Source organism: Mesoplodon bidens (genome assembly GCF_964165515.1).
Source record: "Mesoplodon bidens genome assembly, chromosome: 11".
Classification (NCBI taxonomy): domain Eukaryota; kingdom Metazoa; phylum Chordata; class Mammalia; order Artiodactyla; family Ziphiidae; genus Mesoplodon; species Mesoplodon bidens.
In genome coordinates this window covers 25,474,770-25,494,385 of record NC_138167.1, presented here as the reverse complement: position 1 = coordinate 25,494,385, position 19,616 = coordinate 25,474,770, and the positions used below count along the sequence as shown (strand labels likewise).

At 43.4% G+C, this 19,616-nt stretch overlaps 1 protein-coding gene across 5 annotated transcripts in view; it reads left to right on the top strand.

Moving 5' to 3' along the window:
- The first annotated feature begins 1,739 nt into the window (after positions 1 to 1,739).
- The window catches only part of DENND5B (DENN domain containing 5B), a 210,393-nt gene continuing 192,516 nt past the window's right edge, over positions 1,740 to 19,616 (top strand). For all 5 annotated transcript variants that reach the window (XM_081247880.1, XM_081247879.1, XM_081247883.1 and 2 more), the window contains exon 1: positions 1,740 to 2,189. In XM_081247880.1, the coding sequence (XP_081104006.1) occupies positions 2,063 to 2,189 (127 nt within the window). In that variant the 5' untranslated portion in view covers positions 1,740 to 2,062. The remainder of the gene's footprint in view (positions 2,190 to 19,616) is intronic.

The window sequence follows — 19,616 nt, the reverse complement described above, 5'->3', positions numbered from 1 at the left end:
GAAAACATTAATGCAGGGCTTACAAACTCATAAGTCAGTTACTTTTCAAATGAACAAAAAGTGACATATCCCTTGGCTAGTGCGAACAGTAAATTAATTTTCTATTGTGCTTTGTTTTATTAGTCTAGAACCTAACAAACAATCTGTAAGGATCTACCAGCAAAGATAGGAGAAACACACACACAACCTGTCATTCCCTCCCCCCACCATTAGTGAAATTGTTTTACATATTTCAGTACTCTGTATATGAGAAACAGCAATCATTGTATAATAGCAAATTAGCACATGTTCATAAATACGTCACAGATCTTACAGTTTCTGTATTTTCCTAGTAGCATCAACAACTTGTTACTACCTAGATAACCACCCTTCTCTCATTCATTCAATAAACATAAATTGAAGGATTAGGTGGACCAGGGTTCTGCTAGATACTAGAAATAGGAATAGCAGGATGGTGACTCCTGCTCTGTGGAGCTTACAATCCAGCTGAGCAGACAGACGCAGAAAAAGTCATTATAAGCGTTTTGAAGGAAAAGTGCAGGGTGCAACAGGAGCTAATGGTGCGTTTCCCAGGCTGTGGCTCATTCTGATTTTTTGATTCTTCTTACCCTTCAAACTTGGAGAGAAAGTGAGGGTACAAGCTACCGTAATTGATGGTATGCATGCGTACATATCTTCCAGGATGAACATTATTCAGTCAAATAATTGAGGTTCGTTCTCTCAGTCCACCTCCCTGGAAGGTTTGCTTGTGTGTCTAGCAGCGGTGTTCACGATGCACACCCACACGCCCCCCCCCGCCCCACCCCCTTATACCCAAATCCCGAAGGAAGAGAGTACGGAGTGGCGTGGAAGGGATGACAATGTGGAGTGGGATGGATTCAGTTTTTCACCTTTCAAGAGAGTAAGAACTGATGGGTGAGCTCGTTCTGAATAATGTGAAGTCAGAGGAAAGGGCAGGGTAAGAGAGCCATAGTCTTGCGAAGAGCAGAGTTCAGGGTCTAATTCCTGTTGCTTTATCAGCCGCCGATTGTACCTGCTGGGAGAGCTGATAATATCAAATGAGTACAGAGCTGGGGAACTGGAGCGCCTTGGCTACTTTACACTGACCTGGAAAATGTCAGGATAAATTACGGAATGGGTCGAGGAGGGGAAGTTGGTAATTGAAGTCCTTTTAGAAGTCTCAAAGCTTTGTGGATATTGAGTATTGTTCCCCCCCGCCCCCTTCACCATTGAGCTGGCACCAATTCAGTGAGGAAGGATGGCTTGTGAATGGGGCTGAGGGCTGGGAGAAGGATTCAAAGACTAGGATCTTAAAATGAGATTGGCATCTGCACTTGTCACAGTTTAAAACATGTTGATGGTCCAGATCGTTGTGGGAAATGATTTCAGAGCGCCGTTAACCTTTCCCAAAGCTGCATTTCTTTAAAAAAAAAATCTGGATAGGTAGCATCCCGTTTAGAAGGCATATCCTGCTCTGCGACTTTGCCTCTTGCGGGCAGGAGTAGGCCAGGAGCCGCGTGTGTGGGGTCGCCCCCGCGCCGCAGCCCCGGTCGGCGGGCGGGCACGAATCCCGCCAGCCCTGGGCTCTCCCTCCGAGCCCGCTGGACGCGCGCGCACACACACGGCCGAAACGCGCGCTCCCGCCCCTCGCGAGCGCGCCCTCATCTCCGCGCCCCCGCCCCACGCGCCGGTCCTCCGCGCCCCCGCGCTCCCACAGCCCGAGCGCCGGCTCAGCTGACCCGCGGGCGCCAGACGCCGTGGCTCCCAGCTCGCGAGTGCAGCTGCGGCGGCGCGGGCCTCTCACGGCGACACTCCCCTCCCGCGCGCCCCTCCCCCACCCCGCACAGGGATCCGGACCGACTGCGCGCGAGCTCGCGGCCCCTTCCCCGGCGCTGAGCGAGGAGCGAAGCTGCGGTGACGAGCGGCGGCTGCGCGGCCATGGGCGCGCCCGGGTCGCCCTAGGGCGGGCGCGCGGAGACCAAAGCCCGAGCGGCAGTCTCGGCAGCGAGCCCTCTCGGGCGGCGGCGGCGGCGGCGGCGGCGGCAGGAGCAGCGCAGCCGGGATGAGCGGGAGCGGCGCGGCGCCCGGCCCGGGCTCGGGCTCCTCCCCGGCCGCCTGCCGTTTCGCGCACTACTTCGTGCTGTGCGGGATCGACGCGGACAGCGGCCTGGAGCCCGACGAGCTGGCGGGTAAGGCCGGGCTGCGGTGGCGCGGGGGTCCCCTCAGGGACGCGGGGGGTGCTGCGGGGACGCTCGGGAGGCGGCGTGCGGGCTCCAGACAAAGTCAGCTCCCGGCGGCGCCCGCTCTCTGGCCGGCCGGGCTCTCGGGCGGCGATTAATGACATTGTTATTTATTCCGCGTGCAGGGTGCGCTGCTGAGCCCGCGGGCGCCCGCCGGGGGCTTTTGCCTGGCGGGCGCGGGGTTAGGAATAACGGGTGCGGGGGCAGTGTCGGGGTCGGCCCCGAGGGCACGGCCCCAGCCCGGCGCGCCGGCCCCCTCGCCCGCAGCTGCCCGCGGAGGCAGCCGGTGAGTCACCGGGCGCATTAACTCCAGGCCTCGCTGTGCTCCTGCGGCTCCCGCCCCCTACCCTCCACCCTCGGCCCCGGCTGCGAAGTTTCAGCCTCGGCACGTGACGCGGCGCCCCGGCCCCCTCCGGGAGGGGAGTTGGAGGCCGCAGGGTTCGCGCCCACCCAGGCGGCGGTGGCCCGTGGGGCGAGCACCGGGCGGGAGGCTGGTTGTACTTCATCCCTGACTGTTCCCGGTCTGCGCCGCCTCACGCCTCGGGTTCTGCGATGACCGTCGAGTCACCTTTTGGAATCCTGTCGGTTTGGCAGTGTCACCGGAGCTGACGACGATCTTTGAACGCTCGGGTCCCGGCACGACGCTTTGTTGACACCGCTTATACTGTTCCGAGTTTAAGTAGTTGGATATTTCCCCTCAGTTGGGTGCACCGAGTGTTGCCGCCTGGGTTTTTCCTGGAGGGGCATTGGCCCGTCCTCTTGACTCATTTGGTGGCGCAGTGCAGGGCTGAGCTGGGGAACCGACGCTGGGAAGGGGAGCTGTTAAAGGATGGTGGTGGAGGGGCCGGGGGTGAGTGCACAGTGTCGGGAGGAGGCCGGGGAGAAAAGGCTGATTTCATTTTTCATGCCTGTTTCTTTCTGCTTGCCTTCTTGGGATCTGACTCTGGATTTTATTTTTTTAAATGGGTGAGATAAGTGACATCTACCGCTTCAACTTTATCTGTGTCAGTGTTAAACACTTAGGTCATAGCCTTTCAGAACAGCTTCTTTTGGACATAGCATTCTTGATTGCACCAGTGTGTATTTTTCTTTTCTTTTCCTTTTTGGAGGGGCGGACTGGGAAGAATGTATTAAATAATAAACAATAGTAAACAAGACTGTTTAGCCTTAAGATACAATACCCAAGTGACCTCTTACCTAAGTGAATATCTTAAGTCAGTTTCATAGCAAAACATTTTCAACAAAAACTATGTCTAGTTTTACTTAATTTTATTTTTTGAAAAGAGAGAGGAGTACCAGGTTTTCTCTATGTGTAATTATATATTCATGTTGTTTCTTCAATTAAGATTTCATGTACATATTAAGAATGGCTTTGTTAAGGGTTATGGAGTTAGAAAAAAATGTTTGCAGAGGGATTTGGAGAGATTCCTCTTTTGGGATTGGTGAAGGGAATATTTTATGTTTCTAGAATCCCTTTTCCCCTAAACATCTCCCTAAGCATTTGTGGCACTGAGGCACTTGGAGACCTTCTGTCAGTGGCAACTGATGACTGGGAAAAGCCTGTATTATTTTCTTCATCAAGTCTGTATGCCTAGTAAAGCTAAAACAACACCTGTAAGTGTGGCCTGGGACTCTTTAGGCATAAGTGCAAATGGCTTTAACAAAATTAAACAGTAAAAAAAACTTTTAATGCTTTTTTTTAAGGCACATACTGGCTTCTCCTTTTGCAATACTATGGGTGAGTGTGGGTGTTGTTTGGAATTTCTGCCCCTCATAATACTTGGTGTTTTGAGGTTACAATTTTGTCTGATAATATTTTCATTTGTTCATTCAGCAAATAGTTTTGAAAGCCTTTAAGTGTAGATTGTGTTCTAGGCCCTGGGCTCAGCTGTAATCAAAGCAGTCAAAAAATTCCTGCCATGATAGAACTTACATTTTAGCATGACGAAATAATAAAAATATATAGTTTGTCAGAGGTTAATAAGTGCTATGAGGGAAAATAAAGCAGGGAAATGATGGTAGGGCAGTGCCAGCAGAATGGTGAGACTTGTGGGGTCGTAATGATTTTAAATAAGATGGTTAGGGAAGGCCTCACTGATAAGGTGATATTTGAACAGAACCCTAAAGGAGGTGAGGAAGCAAGCCATGTGGATTGTCTCAGGGAACAGCATTGTAGGCAGAGGAAACAGCATGTGCAAAGACCTGAGGTGGAAGAGTGCCTAGTTTTGTAGGTAACAGCAAGGAGGCCAATGTGGTTGATACTGAGTGAGAGGGAGAATAGTAGATATGGTCATTGAGAAGGGGTAGGGGAGATTCTGTAGGGCCTCATAGACAAGACTTCTACTCTGAGATGGAAAACCATCTCACTAGGTTTTGAGCAGTGTAATGAGGTCTGATGTACCTTCTGAAAAGATGGCTGTGGCTGCCATGTTGACTAGAGTATATCAGAGGTAGACCAGTTAGGAGGCTCTTTTTCACTGTTTGAGGTGAGAGTTGTTGGTGGCTTGGACCAGGGCAGTAGCCATGAAGTGGTTAGAAGCTGGATATATTTTGAAGGGAGAGTCAGCAGGACTTGCTGATGAATTGAGTATGGTATTCATATTCAAAGAAAGTGATCAGAGATGACTCCAGGATTTTCTGCCTAAACAATTATAAGCACCTTTATTTACTAAAATTGATAGACTTATGGAGAAGCTGGCTGGAGAAGATTAGTTTAGCTTTGGACATGTTAAGTTTGAGGTGCCCGTTAGACATTCAAATGGAGATACCAAGTAGGCAAGACATCTTTCAGGGGTCTGAATTTATTTTTAGATATGAATCGAAAGCCATGAAATTGGGTGACATCACCCAGGGAGTGGGTGTAGATAGAAAAGAGGATTGAGTCCTGGAGACATTCCAACATTCAGAGGTGAGAAGGATGAGGGGAAAACAACCAAGGAGGTTAAGAAATGTGACCAGTGAGGGGCTTCCCTGGTGGCGCAGTGGTTGAGAGTCCGCCTGTCGATGCAGGGGACACAAGTTCATGCCCCGGTCCCGGAAGAAAAAAAAAAAAAGAAAAAAGAAATGTGACCAGTGAGATGAGAGGAAACAAGAGAATGTAGTATCATGTTCCAGCTAACCATCTTCTTAACTGTTTCCACAGAGGTACATTTAAGGATCAGGAAACAAGGCCAGTGAGTTAGGCAAATTAGTCAGAAGGTTGTTTCTGTTTTGCTGCATTAATTTCAAAGTTAATGATAGTTAAGTTTCTATTTTACTTTTCTGGAACTGATCCATTTTTATCACACTGTTTCTCAGCAAGTTGTCACCCTGCCTGTAGAAGATCTTAATTGACTTCTATTAAACGTAAATTCTACCAATTGCTTTATAGACTTTTTCTTAACATATGCATATTTCTAGAACTCACACTGTGCAGGTGGTGGGACATTGTTATCAAATGAAGGACACAAACCATATGATGAAGTAACAATTAAATAGACTGAGACTTTATGAGAAATGAGACCTAGACACTCCTCCAGTAAGGCGCTGCTTTACCAACAATGGAAAAGACTTCTTTCATCTCAAATAGGTCTTTTAATAGCAGAAGATAATTTAAATATATATAAATTTAAAATACTTTAAAATGGAAGACCTAGAAATTTTACGATGTGTTTCTCTCTATGTATACTGATACAGCAGTATTGCCTATTGTCCTTTCGCTACCACGTCTTAGCTGTTGTGCTTCTCCTACTCACTGTATGTTTTCAAGATGTACTTTATCCGTAAACAAAATTGTCCCTTAAATGTTAAAGAAGAAATGTTTAAATTTCCCTTAATGTTAAAGAAAAGAAAAAGTTTCACACCGATTCTTTATTGCATAAAGAATAAAGGGGCTGTAAACAGAAGACACTGGAATTAGTTGATGTGAAGGGGAGCAGGTGTCGTTTTGGAATTTTCTCTTATGTCTCTCATTTCCTCTAAGACCTAGCTGTAGGAGTTTATGTGGCTTGATTTACAGCACAGATCTTTCAGGCAATGGGAAAATGAAGGAGGTGGGGCTTCCCTGGTGGTGCAGTGGTTAAGAATCCACCTGCCAGTGCAGGGGACACGGGTTTGAGTCCTGGTCCGGGAAGATCCCACATGCTGCGGAGCAACTAAGCCCGTGCGCCACAACTACTGAGCCTGTGCTCTAGAGCCCACGAGCCACAACTACTAAAGCCTGTGTGCCTAGAGCCCTGCTCGGCAAAAAGAGAAGCCACCGTAATGAGAAGCCTGCGCGCTGCAACGAGGAGTAGCCCCTGCTCGCCACAACTAGAGAAAGCCCGTGCACAGCAACAAAGACCCAACGCAGCCAAAAATAAACAAATAAATAAATAAATTTAAAAACAAGAAACAAACAAAAAAAAAGAAAAATGAAGGATGTAATTAGACCTTTATTTAAGTAACATAAATATGCGAACCCCCAAGAAGGAAAGGCCTTTGCCTCTCTCTTTCATAGTACCTTATACATAGTACATAGTGTTTAATAAGACTTACACATGAGTCTACAATTGTGTGGTGACCAGAATATTCTTAAAGCTTTCCCATGGTAGTTTGGATTCAGTACTGCTGATAGATATGGAAGTCTGATGGGTGAGCACTGCCACAGACCTTTGTTTAGAGATCTTCCTTGGTGCCTCCAGCTGTTTATTTTTAGCCTTGGCGTCTTGGCTCTGGTTTCCAGAAGAGCTTAGAGGCAGTGGAGACCATGGTCTAAATTCAAATACAAAATTTAGTTGAGACTGACAGTATCATGGCACAGTAGTGCTGGAAAGGACCTTAGACATCATTTAGAGCGAAGAAACAAAGGCTGAGAGTTTAAGGTATTAGAGATCACATTTGACCAGCGCAGGCACCAGACTAAAGCCTGTTTTTTTGGGGGTTTTTTTTGCCTTGTCTCGTGGCTTGTGGGATCTTAATTCCCTGACCAGGGATGCAATCTGGGGTCTCGGCAGTGAGAGCACTGAGTGAGTCCTAACCACTGGACTGCCACGGAATTCCCAAGCCTGTTTGTTCTAATACACAAAGCTCCATAGTTATTTAAGCTCAGAAAAAAGATGAGGTTGACTCAAGTTCAGCAAGCATTTCAGGATTGCTCTTAATCCAGACTGAATGTCAATAGTCAAGACTGTGCTAAAGTCTTTTAAAAACTGCTGCTGGGTGTACGGGCATGGGTGGGGTAGGAGCTTCCTTCATCTGACTACATTGGTGGTGCCTCAATTGTTAGCCTTGTTGACATCCCTGGCCCACAATAGATTATGTTTGGGAGTTTGGAAGGTCTGACCTGGTAACTGGGAGGTTGGGGAAGGAATAATACAAGGATCAAGTTCCATTCTAATGGGGCCAAAGAAGATTCAAGATCTGGTTGCTGTGGCATAGTGATAACTTGATTTTAAAAATCCACTGGGAAGGGGCTTCCCTGGTGGCGCAGTGGTTGGGAGTCCACCTGCCGATGCAGGGGACACGGGTTCGTGCCCCGGTCCAGGAAGATCCCATATGCCGCGGAGCGGCTCGGCCCGTGGGCCGTGGCCGCTGGGCCTGCGCATCCGGAGCCTGTGCTCCGCAACGGGAGAGGCCTCAACAGTGAGAGGCCCGCGTACCGCAAAAAAAAAAAATCCACTGGGAGGGACTTCCCTCGTGGTCCAGTGGTTAAGACTACGCACTCCCAATGCAGGGGGCCCGGGTTCTATCCCTGGTCAGGGAACCAGATCCCACATGCCACAACTAAGAGCCCACATGCTGCAACTAAAAGGTCCCGTGTGCTGCAACTAAGACCCGGCGCAGCCAAATAAATAAATATTAAAAAAAAAAAAAAAAAGTTTAAAAAATCCACTGGAAATAAAACTCTTCATGGTGAAATTGGCCCAACAATGAGAGCAGCTAAGTCCCTGTGGTAACCCTAGGGCTCAGGCACCTGCTGCATTGGTTAATGCAGGACCTTCCAGCATAGGGAGCTCAGAAGACCAGAGAAGACGAGATGGATAGGGAGAGGGGAGGAGGGAGGGGCATAAGTGTCTTTGGAGGAGGAGAAAATAGTAAGAGAAAGGGAAAGAAAAGGGACGGGAAGAGAAAAAGAAGGCTGGAGGAGGGCAAGTACATAATATCCACTGCTAAGGAGTTGAGACAGACTGTTCTGAAATTCCTGAGTATATCCTTTTTGCATTTCCACTTCTGGTCACAGACACTCTTGGAGTAATAGAAGTTAGTCATAATTTCCATGGAACTCCATATGGAAGGAAACATTGTCTTCTTCTATAATTTGTTAGAGGGTAGAGGTAGTTCCTACATAAGGTACTTTAGTCAACTATACTTCAATTTAAAAAAATAGTACTTTTAGGAAGCAAATACTATATGTCCAGATCCTTAACAGTTTTGATTAATAATGACCTAAATTTTGTTTTTGGTAAAGCCATAACTACTATTATGCTTTGGATTAATTATTCAATTTTTTAAAATAAATTTATTTACTTTATTTATTTTCGGCTGCGTTGGGCCTTCGTTCCTGCGCGTGGGCTTTCTCTGGTTGTGGTGAGCGGGGGCTACTCTTCGTTGTGGTGCGCGGGCTTCTCATTGCGGTGGCTTCTCTCTTTGTGGAGCACGGACTCTAGGTGTGTGGGCTTCAGTAGTTGCGGCACACAGGCTCAATAGTTGTGGCGCACGGGCTTAGTTGCTCCATGGCATGTGGGATCTTCCCGGACCAGGGATTGAACCTGTGTCCCCTGCATTGGCAGGCAGATTCTCAACCACTGTGCCACCTGGGAAGCCCCTAATTATTTCAGTGTTAAATGCTTACAGTGTGCCAGGTTGAGGAGTATATAGGTGACAGTCACTGTTCTGAAAGAATCTACAATGAAATAGCAATAATAAAATAACTAACATTTATTTAGTACTTTCCACATGCCAAGCACTGGCATAATACTTCATGATTATTACCTCATTTAATCCTGACAACAACCTTAGGAAGTGGCACTGTTTTCTCTATTTTCCAGATGAGGAAACTGAGGCTAGAGAATTTAAGTACTTTACCTAACTTCATATAAGAAGTGAGAAACCTGGATTAAAATCTGACATGATCCATCCATGCTCATACCACTACATTTGCTGCCTCCTTAGTAACATATACTGTATCACACAGATTATAAAATCTACCAGTACTCTTCATGGATAACCTTATAATCAAATGAGATTATCTTTTAACTCCTCTGTAGAGGAAAGATATTAAGAGGGAGAAGACTGGTCTTTATGACCTTTAAGACCTGACTTGGCTTGTCTCTTCTTAAAGGTGGCACTGCATGCATTCTATCATTCATTTATTTAAAAAAAAAAAAGAAAAAAATATATATTTGATTTACTTTTGTTCTTTTTTTGTGGTATTAAATTTTTAAAATATCGTTATTGGAGTATAATTGCTTTACAATGTTGTGTTAGTTTCTGCTGTACAAAAATATGGAACGCTTCACGACTTTGCGTGTCCTCCTTGCTCAGGGGCCATGCTAATCTTCTCTGTATTGTTCCAATTTTAGTATATGTGCTGCCTAAGTGAGCACTACTTTTGTTTTTATTAATGAATATTTATAAAGATAAGATATTATATAAGTATAAGGCATTTACTGCATAAATAAAAATACCACTTTCAAAAAAATTTTAAACCTTTTCATTCTTCTTACTGGGTTTTTTACCTATCTTTTCTTAGCATAACTTACTTGTCCTTAGGTAAGTTTATAGTTTTTAAGAGGAATGTTGGTTGCTTGTGAAACCATGGCTTGCGTGGCTGTCAGTACAGTTGTTAAAGCTGGATGCACAGTCAGAAGCTGAGAGTCCCATCGTGGGCCTGTTACATAGGACAGCTGTGGGCCTCAAGTGTTTTTTTGTTTTTTTTTAATTTAATTTTATTTATTTTTTTTATACAGCAGGTTCTTATTAGTCATCCATTCTATACACATCAGTGTATACATGTCAATCCCAGTCTTTAATTTTTGCCAATTTGATTACTATGTGTCTCGGCGTGTTTCTCCTTGGGTTTATCCTGTATGGGACTTGCTGTGATTCCTGGACTTGGGTGGCTCTTTCCTTTCCCATGTTAGGGATGTTTTCAACTATAATCTCTTTAAATATTTCCTTGGGTCCTTTCTCTCTCTCTTCTCCTTCTTGGACCCTATAACGCGAATGTTGTTGCATTTAATGTTGTCCCAGAGGTCTCTTAGGCTGTCTTCATTTCTTCTCATTCTTTTTTCTTTATTCTGTTCTGCAGCAGTGAATTCCACCATTCTGTCTTCCAGGTCACTTATCCGTTCTTCTGCCTCAGTTATTCTGCTATTGATTCCTTCTAGTGTAGTTTTCATTTCAGTTATTGTATTGTTCATCTCTGTTTGTTTGTTCTTTAATTCTTCTAGATCTTTGTTAAACATTTCTTGCATCTTCTTGATCTTTGCCTCCATTCTTTTGCCGAGGTCCTGGATCATCTTCACTATCATTATTCTGAATTCTTTTTCTGGAAGGTTGCGTATCTCCACTTCATTTCGCTGTTTTTCTGGGGTTTTATCTTGTTCCTTCATCTGGTACATAGCCCTCTGCCTTTTCATCTTGTCTGTCTTTCTGTGAATGTGGTTTTTGTTCCACAGGCTGAAGGATTGTAGATCTTCTTGCTTCTGCTGTCTGCCCTCTGGTGGATGAGGCTATCTAAGAGGCTTGTGCAAGTTTCCTGATGGGTGGGACTGGTCTCAAGTGTTTTTATCTGTCTCGAAGGGGTTAAGTGAGATGATTGATTTCTGAACTTACCACTCCTGTCTTCTATGGGCCTGAAATTATTTTTGAATGAAAAACTAAGTATATCGGTTTTTTAAAAGATTAATCCTAAATGACATAGAACATGAAGACTGAATATACCCCATATTTCACATGAGGACTGATGGAGTAATTATAATTTTATCCACAAGGAATGGAAAAAAATAAGTTAGTCTATGTAGTGCCCTTTACAGGAAAGGTGCAATTTTTAATAAGCTTTTTGAAATATTAGTATCAGTTCATGGGCTCTCAGTTGTTACCTGCATGGACTCTTAGAAACCCGGAGACCCCTGTTTGAAATGACCGTATTATATAATCTCTAGAAGTCTGTATTTTAGCATTATGGATGATACTGCCAGTTCTCCACAAAATAGCCAGTGGGATCTTAGAATAATTTTTTCCACTTAAAATTCTTCAATAGATTCCTTTGTATTCAAATTGTTTAATGGTATCTTTGTTTGTTCAGGCTGCTATAACAGAATACCATATCCTGGGTGGCTTATAAACAACAGGAATTTATTTCTCACAGTTCTGGAGGTTGGGAAGTCTGAGATGAAGGTGCCGGCAGATCGGGTGTCTAGTGAGAGCCCACTTCCTGGTTCATAGATGGCTGTCTTATATGAAAGGGGTGAGGTTGCTGTCTGATATATCACTTACAAGAATATGTATGAATCCCATTCATGAAGGTTCTACCCTTATGACCTAAGCACATCCCAAAGGACCTACCTCCAATGGTATTCATCACATTGGGGGTTAAATTTCAACATAGGGATTGTGGCGGGGGGGGACACAAATATTCAGTCTGTTCACCCTGGTTGGCAAAGCTGTTCATGATCTGCTTTCTGCCTGACTTTCCAGCCTTCTCAGATTGGATTGCTTTTTCCTGCTACATTGGTTTTCTTGCAGGTTCTTAAACACAGCAAGCTTCTTCTTTTTTTTTTTTTAATTTTAACTTATGTATTTTATTTATTTATTTTGTCTGTGTTGGGTCTTCGTTGCTGCATGTGGGCTTTCTCTAGTTGAGGCAAGCGGGAGCTACTTTTGGTTGTGGTGCGTGGGCTTCTCACTGGCTTCTCTTGTTGCGGAGCACGGCCTCTAGAGTATAGGCTCAGTAGTTGTGCCTCGTGGGCTCTAGAGCGCAGGCTCAGTAGTTGTGGCGCATGGGCTTAGTTGCTCCGCGGCATGTGGGATCTTCCCGGACCAGGGCTTGAACCCATGTCGCCTGCATTGACAGGCAGATTCTTAACCACTGCACCACCAGGGAAGTCCCAGCAAGCTTCTTATCTCATGGCCTGTTCATCTTCTGTTCTTTCACTAGATCCTCTTCCCCTAGACCAGCATTGTCCATTGTAAATATAATGTGAGACACGTTTGTAGTTTTAAATTTTCTAGTAGCCACATTTAGAAAGGTAAAAAGAGACAGGTGATATTAATTTTATTTATATGTCTAGGAGATTATTTCAACATATAATCAATATGAAAATTATTCATGAGATATTTTACATTCTTTTTTTCTTACTAAATCTTCAAAATGCAGTGTGTATTTTATGCTTTCAGCACATCTCAATTTGGACTAGCCACATTTCAAGTGTTTAGTAGCCACATGTGGGCAGTGGCCAGCCTTTGGGCAGTGCAGCCCTACATCTTTGCAAGAGTGGCTTCTTCTCCTCGTTCAGGTCTTTGCACAAGTGTTACCTCCTCAGAGCGGCCTTCCAAGACCATCCTGTATAAAATAGTATCCTTCCTCTCCCTGCCTGCCCCACCCTGCAGTTGCTCTGCTGTATTTCCCTCACACTTATTACCACAGCACTTATTAGTACCGGACAATATATTGTGAATGCATTTGCTTGCTTTTACTTTTACTTTTTATTTATTTGTTTGTTTGTTTGTTTATTTTTGGCTGCATTGGGTCTTTGTTGCTGCATGTGGGCTTTCTCTAGTTGTGGCGAGCGGGGGCTACTCTTCATTGCAGTGCATGGGCTTCTCATTGCAGTGGCTTCTCTTGTTGTTGTGGAGCACGGGCTCTAGGCGCATGGGCTTCAGTAGTTGTGGCTCACGGGCTCTAGAGCACAGGCTCAGTAGTTGTGGCGCATGGGCTTAGTTGCTCCTCGGCATGTGGGATCTTCCCAGACCAGGGCTCGAACTCATGTCCCCTGCATTGGCAGGTGGATTCTCAACCACTGTGCCACCAGGGAAGCCCTGCTTTTACTTTTTTTTTTTTTTTGCGGTACGCGGGCCTCTCACTGTTGTGGCCTCTCCCGTTGCGGAGCACAGGCTCTGGATGCGCAGGCTCAGCGGCCATGGCTCATGGGCCTAGCCACTCCGTGGCATGTGGGATCTTCCCGGACCGGGGCACGAACCCGTGCCCCCTGCATCGGCAGGCGGACTCTCAACCACCACGCCACCAGGGAGGCCCCCCTGCTTTTACTTTTTAATGTCAATCTTCCCCATTAGATTGTCAGCTCCTAGAGGACAGGACCTTGTCCCTCTTGTTTAGTATTGTATACCCTTTGACTAAAATAGTGCCTGGCCCATTATAGGGACTCAGATTGTTTGAATAAATGAAAGAGATAACTTGAGATGGACAAATATAGAACTTTTCCTTTTGTTACCAACAATAAATGTTAGTATATTTGGTTTATTTGTGGGTTTTTTAACCTCTAAAATGGACTAGAGTTTTTTTTTTTAAATGGGAAGCTTGAAATTGATTAAAAAAAACAAGAGAGTGGATGAATGATTAATTTTTTAAAAGGTGTATGTCAGCTTTGTGGAAAGCTACTAAAATTTCTTATGTCTATAATATTTATTAGCCTAATCCTTCCCTCTTGAAATAAGCTATGATAAATAGATAAATAAAAGTAATAAACTTTTTTTTAAACACTAGTTTTGTGCAAGCAAGCATGCAGATACCAGCAATGCTTTGATTTTTTTTTTAAGCAAACAACATGTCTTACTTATTTATGAACTAGTGCCAAGTGATAAGCACATAAATGGTGGGTAGTGTTTATGAAATTTCAGAAAGTGTCTGTACAAACGAGCACTGGTAGCTTCAGTTGTGTCTTTAGAGGAATACCTTAGGAAATTGCATTCAGTTTCCTTCTTCGTAGGCATCCACATCAGTTTTGGGCCTGGTCAGCCAGGACAGTTCTCTTCTATAAAGTTTAATCCTTTGTATTTTTTTTCCATTTATACTCTGTCTTTACCGTACCTTGTATAATGTTCTGTTCTGCCTAAGGCTTGACTTTTTAAGATGGCACCATTTAACAACCTCTTAGCTAGAGATTCCAAAAATTTTCAGTATGAGGCTGTCTTCTACATTACTTTTCAGACAGAATGCAAGGATATCTGTCTTAGTGTGAGGAGGGTAAGAACTGAGAATTCTGGGAATAAAAATGGAATTATTTTATGCACTGCTGAGACAGCACTTCATGAGCCTAGAAGAGCATGAAACAGTTGCTTTCCCCTTCATTCCTGCACCTTTCCCAAGAATCCATGATTTTTACTAACTTTATTCTAAATTAAATATTGTGACTATTTTAATTAATGGATTTCTTAAGTTAATGCCTTTTAACTTGTATAAAATGTATACAAGTTATACATATATATATAATGTATATAAATAAAATATATATTTCATATATATAAAATGTATGAAACTTGTATACATCACTGGTACAGAAAGTTAATTTTGAAATAACGCTTTCTTTAAATGACTTTCAAAGATACGTGCTAGCACTATTAAGTCAGAAGTAGTCCCAGGAAATCACCTTTATACGATGAAGCTGTGAAAATAGTTAACATTTGTTGGGCCATGAACTGTGGTTGGTTTATAAACATTGTCTTTAACCCTCACGATAACTCGAAGGTATTACTATCATCACTTTACAGGCGAGGAGGCTGAGGTTTGGTGAGTTGTTGCCCAAAGTCACAGAGACAATAAAGGCCAAAGCTGGAATTGCATCCCGGTGACCCTCTGCCACTGTGCCCTGCTGCCCCTCCAAGTCCTCTGGACCAGCTGTCCTCAGCTGCTGGGTGGTGACATATTACCGTGCCTGGCAGTAGTGAGTTGGGTCACAAGTAATTATTACTAATAGTTGAAACACTGAGGTTGTAAATGGTATGTATTTTTAAATAAGTGGGATGAATTCAAGGTCTTCCCTCTAAGGATGTCACTCTCACTTACATTCCTATGTGCTTTTATTGAGTGGAAGAGAAAGAGGTGGCATTACATGCACCATACCGGCAATTGTGAATAGCCCCATACATGATGGGAGATCTATCTTGTTAATGCTACTGCCAAGCTAGTTATTGATGAGCTGTGAATAGTTTTCATATATTTATGTTCTCTTAGGAATACCACTGCAAAAGTAGTCTATTTGCTTCCCTTCCCTGTATATTTTTTTTAAAATTTGTTCATCGTCCAAGGACACACATGAGAGTATGTTTTTCAACCCTTAACACTGATCTAGATTGTTTCTAGATACTTTTCTCAATTATAAAATATGACAGTGATTTGCAAAGAGCTTTTAAACTATAGAATACAATAAAAATATGAGGTAGAATTATAATTTTAGAGTTGTAGAATTTTTAAAGTTCAACCCTGCTGTGGACTAGTAGTCTGAATCCTTAGATACAGCTTGTAGACCTCTAGGTTTTAAACTGTGAAACCCCGTTTAAAGATATTTTAAATAGTTTGTTTTCTATATCCCAGAGGCCTTGTGATGTAAATCCACCTGTTTTGCATAATTGTCTCCTCCCCTGGCCTAGAGAATCCAGGTTTCTGCTTTGAAGATCGTGTTTTCTTGCCTTCCCTGTCTCCCTCTTTTCTAGTACAACACACTCCCCCTGTTACTTAACACAGAAAATTATTCTATAGTTTGAGGAAACATTCATGTAGAAGTGATATCTAAATTAAGTTTCCAGTAGTCAGCATGGCACAAGTTTGCTCATAGACCAGGCTTTTGTACTTTTTTTTTTCCCCCTAATCCCTTCTTCAAAGATCACCCTTATTTTCATCTTAGTCCTCTTAAAACCACAACCTGCTCTTTTGGTTCTTTTTTCTATAACATCGTGGAGAAGGGAAAATAATTTTTTGGCAGAAATTTTCACTCTCATTAACATCTCATAGTGAAGAAATTGAGGTCTCATGAATCCTCCAGTTACCTTCATCCCCAGCACAAACAGGGAGGAGGTTTGTTTGTTTTTTGGGCCATGCTGTGGCTCGTGGGGTCTTTGTTCCCTGACCAGAGATTGAACCTGGGCCCCAGCAGTGAAAGCCCCAGGTCCTAACCACTGGATCACCAGGGATTTCCCAGGGAGCAGTTTCTAATTTAATTGTTTTTAATGAATACATGAATGAATGAATGCATGAATGAATGAATGAATGAATGAATTTATGGCTATGTTGGGTCTTCGTTGCTGCACGTGGGCTTTCTCTAGTTGTGGCAAACAGGGGCTACTCTTTGTTGTGGTATGCAGACTTCTCATTGCGGTGGCTTCTCTTGTTGGAGCACGGGCTCTAGGCACACGGGCTCAGTAGTTGTGGCGCACAGGCTTAGTTGCTCCGCAGCATGTGGGATCTTCCCAGGCCAGGGATTGAACCCGTGTCCCCTGCGTTGGAATGTGGACTCTTAACCACTGTGCCACCAGGGAAGTCCAGGGAGGATTTTCTTATTTCCCACAGCTATTCAGGTTCCATACTTTCTGTTTCTAGTATCCCTTCATTTTCCTTCCTTTTCCTTCCCTCATAGTCCTTTGGGAAAACAGGGACAATCTGCTAGATCAACAATATTCTTTCTATATATTAAATTTATATCATTTTGTTTCCTCCTAGGACTAAAATAACAAGGAGAGATTGTTTCCCTGTAGGCAGATGAAATGTGAATTGTTTTGGGGGAAGTGAGCATCCCGTACTCTCATACAATTCCCTGACATGGAAGTCCTCCCTGTCATAAGAATCAGTACCAGCATGTCAACTGGAATTCCATGAGAATGAGACTTTAATAAGAATAGTTTGGGCAGTAGGAATTTAGGACTGCTTAATAGGTTTAAAGCTTATGGATGATTCACTTCTAGGACCACAGTGTTTTGTTTTACTTTCCAGGTTAGTTTTCTTCACTTTAAGTTTAACCCTAACTTTTAAGGAAACTTAAGTGGCTGGGGTAACAAGATAACAAATTGTTTAAAAATGTTTCCCCATCTCCAGTCTCAAGTGTGTTCTTTTTCTTAGTGAACTTTTGTCCAAATTTCAAAATATTCTGGCTCAGCTCCAGGAAAATGAGCTTTTGCTTTGTGCCATTGTTCATGAGAACAATGACTGTGATTTCAGTTTATTAAACCATAAGCATTGGTACCATTGAGGTGTTTATGCTAAAATAGGTTATTTTGTTTAGTTGTTCTCACTCCTGTCTGGCAGTGCTTATTTTTCCATTGGCAGCCCTGGTTACAATTTTATTTTATAATTTTTAAAAAAATATTTATTTATCAAACAACCCATACATTGTTAGTATAGACATCGTGCAAGGTTAAAACATTCAAACATCAAGATCCACATTCAGGGCTTCCCTGGTGTCGCAGCGGTTGATAGTCCGCCTGCCGATGCAGGGGACGCAGGTATGTGCCCCGGTCCGGGAGGGTCCCACCTGCCGCGGAGCTGCTGGGCCCGTGAGCCATGGCCGCTGAGCCTGTGTGTCCGGAGCCTGTGCTCTGCAGCGGGAGAGGCCACGACAGTGAGAGGCCCGCGTAAGTTCTAGGGGCTGGAAGTCTGGGGTCAAGGTGTCAGCATGGTTGGGCTCTGGTGAGAGCTCTCTTCTTGGCTTGCAGATGGTTGCTTTCTTGTTGTGTCCTCACATAGCAGAGAAAGAGAAAGAGGAGGAGGAAGAGGAGTAAGAGAGAGAGAGAGAAGAGAGACAATTTTATTTTAAATAAATACATGAAAGCCTTGTGGGCTCGAATGTAAAATCTTATGTATTCCTCACAGTGAAGGACTGACAGGCCTCATTTACTGTGAAGCACTTGTAAACCATCTTGTCCCTGGTGGAAGGGGCCGGTGGAGAGAGAGTTAAAGTGTGCGTGTATAGAGGATGGAAGACAAAAACTTAAAACCACACCTGTTATTCCAAAATCGTCTTTTCCTGATCTCATTGATCTATCTCTTACCGTCTCTTCTACATGGAGCACAGATTTTGTGGTTAGCGTGCGAGAAATGGTACAGAGATAATCCAGACAAATGCCCTAGATTCTGGAGTGCCCACGTAATTGTGCTAGAGGAGCCATTACAGGGTCTTCTGTACAAATGTCACACCTGCTAAAAGTTTAACAGAATCATGTTCACTCTTCCCTGGGATGAAATCTTCTCTAACTAGGAGTAAAAATGTAGCTTTTTCTGAATGTGGCCATAAGGCCAAGAAGTAGACATATTTCTTGAATCATTAGAGGGCAGAGGCCTTGCTGTGAAATGTCTGTTGACATGTATGCATATTTAGTAGTTATTTTCGTGCCCCAGTGAACCCTGTTGAATAGATCAGGTGACAGCTTTTATCTGAAAGTCAGTCTTTGAGGGGCAGCTGAAGCATGGGTGTGTGTGTGTGAGAGATTGGTGTTTTTTTCGGTATAGGGGAAAGAAGTAACTTCTTAAATCCCTTGCTCTTAAAAATAAGGAATTCTTTCATAAAATTCAGATTTGCTTTGGGACTTAAAGGAAATGGTTGTATTATTTTAGTGAACATGACTGAACAGTTTTTGAATGTCTTTATCATTAGATAATGAGATAACAGCCTCCTCTCAAGTGTGGGAACTATTTTGCACCCTGTTCCCCTGTTCCCTGACCTCTGCCTTTTGACCCTGCTGCTTTGTGTGAGATTATGGGCCTTTGAGCTTTTCACCAGTCGACCCAGGTTTCCTTACACAGAAACATAAAGCTTTAAGCTTCCTTAAAAGGTGTTCTTAGAATTGAGGAGAACATTCAGATTTAATTGTGGGCATGACTTTTGTAAATATTTTTTCTTTAAAAAGTCTGGTTTTTTTTCTGTCCAAAATATCTATATATTTTCTAATAGGAACTCTGAAGTTTTGTGACTGTGTGTATGACTACATATGTTGTTTTCTTTGGAGAAAAGTGTCACAAAGTGTAGGTGTTTATTTAGGGAGAGACTTAAAATTCGAGCTTTCCAGGATAAGGGAACCCAAGAGAAACCCAACTGTTTGCTCCCCATCGTTGTGTGTTTAGGTATGAGAGTTAAAAATCTGTATTCATAGGGTGTTATGCAAGAGCCACAAATTGAATATTTTCAGAGAGAATCAATACTTTAACCTGCTTATCTTACAATAAGCACTTTTTAGACAAAAAGTGAGTAGGAAGAAAATTAGGGACAGACAAAAGGAGATGAACGCATTTAGTTTTGCTACTTGTTTGTAGTTAATGTTTTGTTTTGTTTTTGGAAAGAGGCTAAAATTAGTGTCACAAATAAAGGTTTGTGGATTGTCTATGTATTTTATTATTGTTTTGCATACTATCTTCAAGTTTATCCAGAAAACTACGCATTTGCTCTGTTTTGGACATTTTAGTAGGACTTT